The sequence below is a fragment of the Apium graveolens genome, chromosome 6 (assembly GCF_009905375.1).
Source record: "Apium graveolens cultivar Ventura chromosome 6, ASM990537v1, whole genome shotgun sequence".
Classification (NCBI taxonomy): Eukaryota; Viridiplantae; Streptophyta; class Magnoliopsida; order Apiales; family Apiaceae; genus Apium; species Apium graveolens.
Window position 1 is genome coordinate 1,093,351 of NC_133652.1, and position 6,392 is coordinate 1,099,742.

The window sequence follows — 6,392 nt, forward strand, 5'->3', positions numbered from 1 at the left end:
TTGTGTCTGAGTTTTTTCGATTTTATAGGATTTTGGAATTATTTTAGGTTGATTTGTATGAGTAATTCGTTCTTTGTCCATCTATCCATCATTTATATGTCTGCTGAATTTATTGAATTCTAGAATTACTAGTTATTGTTTTGTTTTTAACTTCAAAGATTATCGAGATATCAAGCGATGAAAGCTATAAGGAGGTTGAGAAATCGGCCAACATCGAACTTCATCCACTACTAAAGGTGAACCTCAACAACAATTCTCTACCCCAAAAAGAGTGCATTTTAATTTTCATTCAGATTTACATATGTTTGTATATGCTTTTGTTTTTTATTTTAAAGGAATTTAGATATTACTTTATTTCAAGCTGATTTGTATCAGCAATCTGTACTTTGTCTATCGATTTATCAATCTATCGATCTTATATGTATATGTATTTATTCTCAACTTTAGAGAAATCAATTTTTATTCTATGTTGAGGTGCATCGGTGATCTGTCAGTCTATCGATATATCTATCATATGGATCAGTTTTTTTGTTTTTGATTTTGATGATTAAAGAGATATATCAAGGACGGAAGTGATTAAATTGTTTCTTTTTTCTCAGGCAAGTAGTTCTGGATCCAAGATGAGTGGCCGATTTTCAAAGAAGCGATACCCCAGGAAAGTTGTGTTCAAAGCAATGGAGGAACACGGTAGATTTATTCTCATACATTTTGATTGAATTGAAATGGCCTTTTAACGAGAAACTGGTACTGAGCTCAGTTACTTCTTAAATGCTTATAGGTGAAGATGATGAAGAACCGGTACTCAAGACTCCTCTCACACACATGGTAAGTTATTTTGTACATCTCATTCACTCTCTTCTCACATGTATCATCTACTGCTTCAGTTTTAGGAGAATTTATGGTATATTTAACGTTTTCTATTATGTGAAAATTTATCGTAAAGATTAAGTATATGCTTTAGGAGAAACACAGTTACATTGTATAATCGGTGGACCGTACTTAATTATTTGCACATCTGAAATGCAATGAGATATACCGACCGTCATCAGTTGTTTAACTTGTACATGGTCTGTTTATAGCATCTCTAAAATCCTATGATCTGCAGTAAATTACAGAAGTTAGAAAACAAACATTAGCTGTTTGTGTGAAGACTGATCAACAGTGTCCTAAGAAAATTAATACCTGTATATATGAGTAGTCTTTAGGGTCTAGCACATCTCTAGAATCATATAATTTGTGGTAGACTTAAGAAAATACATTAGCTGTTGGTGGAGACTTAATGGTGTCCTAAATCCTAATTACGAAAATAAATACCATTACGAATAGTCTTTAGAGCTTGCAGCAAAAGGAGTACATAAAAACTCCATTCACTCGATATGCATCTCATAGAATATCAATTCTACGTGTAGCAAAAGGAGTACATATCTAGAAACACCACCAATCAATATTAATCTTCAAAGAGAAAGTTTTATTTATACACTGTGGAGTTTGAACTCTACCAGTATACTATTATGCAATAAAAGTCTAACTAAAGCTTATTGCATTTATAGAAAAAAATTATGTTTTATTTAATAGATATACATTACTTGTTCTTAGGCCCGGGACAATCTTGGCGATTGTTTAAATTATATGTCTCATGATCCACACGTGTTGAAGTCCACAAGCACTAATTATAAGAAGCAAAAAGTTGTCGAACACACAAAGTCAACAACTTATAGAACGCGCGAGAAGCCGATGATAGGCTTTGGAGTTCCTAATGCCACGAGTACAATAGTTAAAGAAGACATCGAAGTAGAAGGGAGAGGTCCTCCTTATTTCTACTTCGAGAACGTGGCCTATGCACGGCAAGGGGTGTGGCTAACCATCAGAAAAGAACTTTACGACATTGAACCGGAATTCGTGGACTCGCTTCACATGTGTGCAGCAACAAGGAAAAGAGGTTACATCCATAACCTCCCGATGGATGACAGGTTGCAGATTCCTCCTATCCCTCTGTCCACAATACAAGAAGCCCTTCCTTCCACAAAAGAATGGTGGCCGCAATGGGATGACAGAACCAAATTAAACTGCATTGTAACTCGTCATGCAAGTGCATCAGATGTACAGAGAATAAATGAAGAGCTTTGTAATTCAGGACCAGACCCTCCCAAAAACATTAGAGAAAATGTGATCCGAGAATGCAGAAAGAGAAACTTGGTCTGGCTTGGTAAGAACACTGTTGATTTTCTTCAGCCTGTCCAAATAGAGTCAATAATGGGATTCCCGGAGGGCCATACAAGAGTAGCCTGCAAAACTACTCAATACAAATGCCTTGGAAATGCGTTTCAGGTACGCAATGCAGAAAAAAAACTTATCCATTTCATTTATTTCTTAGATGAATATGTTCTTAATAATTATTCACAAATAAATTATGTTAGGTTGACACAGTGGCCTATCATCTTTCTGTGGTAAAGAAATTATTTCCCAAGGGCATCAGAGTCCTTTCATTGTTCTCTGGCATTGGTGGAGCGGAAGTTGCTTTATACCGTCTTGGAATACCACTGAACTTTGTTGTCTCGGTCGAAAATTCCAAGGATTGTACACGGATCCTGAAAAATTGGTGGAGACAAAGTGAACAAAAGGGCCGGCTGATTCACATTTCTGATGTGAAAAAGGTAACAAGTCATAAGCTGATGCAATGGATGAAAGAGGCCGGTAGATTCGATCTGGTTATAGGGGGAAGCCCATGCAACAACCTTGCTGGGAAAAATTTGAAGACAAGAACTGGCCTGGCTGGTGAACAGTCTTCATTGTTCTATGAGTATACGCGGATTCTTGGGCTAGTCAGAACTTTGCAGCATAGCCCATAATGCAATATAAGACGAAAATTAGTTATTGAATATTGATATAGCAGATTTTTTATTTTTCTGGGTTGAGTTATTGTCTCCTTATTTTTTATTGCAAAAAATTAGAGTAGATATAAACAATTTTAATTGCATGTTTATATATTGTTAACCATTTTAGTACTGATTTTGCATAGAACCCACAAAGGCATATAGGAAAAAAGTTAAATAACTAATATTGATTTTGTGGACCTTATTAATTTTTTAAGTTGTTAACGTGTCCTTGATTTTCTATGCAAAAGTTAGAGTAGCTAACCATTTTAATAGCATGTATATTTTTTCTCATTTGTGCTAATGAGTGTGATATCTTTTAGCTTCAAAATTATTAAATAAATTGAAGTTGGAGGATATGTTTATTGTTTAATTATGACATATATAACTGATAGCTAAATTTTAATTTGAACATTTTAATGATTTAAACAATTTTTATTAAATCAAAACTTGTCAACTTTTACTAGACTTATAATTTGACAAAATTACAATTGAAAGTTTATCAAAGAATGAGGCTAGTTTCTTTCCAACTAATTGTAATTTGGTGCATCCATCAATCTCTTTACTTTTATAACATTTGTAGCCAAGGTGGAGAGAGAAACTTCTCTAACATTTGCACCCATTCGGCTAACATATTGTGTTAATTTTGGAGCAGAAAAATGACTAGTAATGCTATAATTTAAAAAGTTTAGAATTAAGTAAACTTCCACTATTATTATTATTATTATTATTATTATTATTATTATTAGTATTATTATTATTATTATTATTATTATTATTATTATTCTGATAAGAACTTATGTATTTAATTTCAAACCTAACTAGCTTAGAACACGCGTGCTCCATTAATATTTTATATTTTTATTTATTTTAAGATAATAAGTAGTTGATGCGATTTTAAATAAATGTAAAAATTTGATGTAGTTGGTGTGATTCAAACATGAAAATATTAATTATTTATGTTTTTGGTACTATACTATGATCAAAATATTATATTATCATTTAAAAGATCTAACAGTTTGGAATAATAGAGATAATAAAAATGGATAGCAAAACTAAGAGTTTGAACCAAATTACGAGTAGTTAGGATAAATTATATACATAAATAATATAAATATATGTTGTTGGAGGGATTTGAACTGTCCTATGACCTTAGGAAATGCATGGTTTTAATATTTAGTTCTAAAGATCCCATAATTTGATTAAGAAATTTTGACCGTCATGATTGCAAGAAGAGTAATGCTAGAGGCACAAAACAAAGTTACAAAAAATTGTCACAAAATGACATGGCATGGGTAATGTGACACAATGAAAAAATTCAATTGGTTCTATTAATGTAACTGCAGGGGGTCCATTTACATTTAGCCAACATGTGGCATTTGTAACTATTTTAGTAACTCATTTTCTACCTCTACCATTTTCTTTGCAAGAATAACTAAACCAACAAAAATTTGGGTATACCAAACTAAACCCATTCCCTTTATTAGATTATGTGTTTGTATCATAATCTGAGTGGTTTTAGTTTAGTTCTTCTTTACCACTTTAACGACAAATACCAAATAATCTTCAACATTGATTTTGTTTTTAATCTAAATGGTCTATATGCTTTTTCTTCACTTTGTCCTTAGGCAATGTTTTAAAAAAATATTTTAATGTGCCTGGGAGACCATCACCTTCAAGACATGTATTTGTTATACAATTATATCTCCTTATATATTTACTTTTAAATTATGTCTCCTTATTTATTTAGTATTGGTTAATTATGTCTGCTTATGTATTTAATATTAGATTATATTTCCTTATCTATTTAGTATTGGGTTTATCTATTTAGTATTGGGTGTTTATATTATAAAAAATGTGGTTTTAGTTTTGTTTTTCTTATCACCTTTATAGCAAATATTAAATAATCTTGACCATTGATGTTAATTTTAATCTAACTATCCGTATGCTTTATGCGGTTGTACAACCAACCAAATATCCTTCTGATACTACTTATATCACTACAAGAAAACAGGATAAAATCGACCGTCAAAAACAGTCGGTTAAGAGGCAAAATAGTCGGTTAAAATAGTCATAACCGACCACAGGGCATGGTCGGTTTTAGCCTGGTCGGTTATAACTTTTGGTCGGGTTTAATCCTTATAACTGACCAACATAGTGGTCGGTTAAGTGCATGGGCATTTTATGCAAATGTGGGGTCATTGTGTACACGTGGCAACACGTGTGCACACGTGTTGCCACATCACTAAGTCATAACCGACCGTAGGTGGTCGGTTATGTCTGTTTTTAAAAACTTGACTGTAACTCATAACCGGCCGTGGTCAAAGTGTGAACATCCGTCGGTTTTATTTCAGAAGCTAACTTATATGTCATAACCGACCGTCCTAAAACCGACCACCCTTTAAAGGAGACGGTCGGTTTTATGAGGAGGGTGGTTGGTTATGTCCCTTGACGGTCGGTTTTCTGGATTTTGTAATGGTCAAAAGTGGTCGGTTATGCCTATTTTCGGTCGATTTTAAGGTCTGATTTTAAAAAAAATTGCAGATTTTTCTGCAGTCCTTGTATACCAAACCAAATCAACATACAAACCAATCACAAATCCAATCCAATCACAACCAAACAACCAAACAACAATGATAATCATTAAACTATACTACTCAAAATCATTCACAAAAACTAGTAAATTCCAAAATTAAACTATAGTAATTAAATCCAACACAAACATTCACAAACTCCAATAACTGGAGGATTAAACCGTATTGCTACATCATTATAATCAATCCTAAATAACCGACAAAGTATCAAACCATCACAACATATTATATTACATCCCATAAGCATCAAATTACAATAGCTTAAAACCGATCAATGTAAACTAATCCGATAAATCAACATCGGACGATCCACCGCCATCACCGCCGCCATCACCACCGCCACCATCAAAGTCCTCGTCATCGGAGGTCTCATCCTCGGACGTTTAATCCTTATCGACTTCCATAGCACGCCGATTGTTTTCCTAGATACACAGGTTTAATTAAACTAGTTAAAAAGAAGAAATAAAATTTACATGTGAATGAAACAAATAAATAAACAAGAAGGTCAAAAATTATACCTCCGCAACACGATTTTCCGTCTTTTGAGCGATATCTTCAATCAAGGAGCCCATATTATGCACGATCTCGCCACCGATAAGGTAATTCCATTGCAACCTTTGGCTATGATCGGATGATGGATCCGAGGCCTCGAGAGCGGTACGTGTGAATGTAGCTATCTCCGCATCGGAAAGTTTGCGAGCAAACCGATTTGGATTAGCACGGATCTCCATAAGCACATTCCTCACGATGGCAAGATATACATTGTCGGGGATGGCTTCACGTTGTCTTGGAGTGGATGAGGATGAGCCAGCTTCATTCCGTGTGGAATCTCGGTACCGGGTAGTAAGTGTAGGCAAGAGATCGGTGGCCCGCGCATTGGGGAACCCCACCACATAATTCTTTTTTGGCCTTGTACCTTGGGGGA

The 6,392-nt window shown here is 34.1% G+C and overlaps 1 protein-coding gene across 1 annotated transcript; it reads left to right on the forward strand.

Moving 5' to 3' along the window:
* Positions 1-620: 620 nt before the first annotated feature.
* Positions 621-2,849, forward strand: LOC141663702 (DNA (cytosine-5)-methyltransferase DRM2-like). The gene is made up of 4 exons (XM_074469495.1): positions 621-687; positions 779-825; positions 1,597-2,328; positions 2,418-2,849. The coding sequence occupies exons 1-4, from the start codon at positions 621-623 to the stop codon at positions 2,847-2,849; spliced, it is 1,278 nt and encodes a 425-aa protein (XP_074325596.1).
* Positions 2,850-6,392: the final 3,543 nt, after the last annotated feature.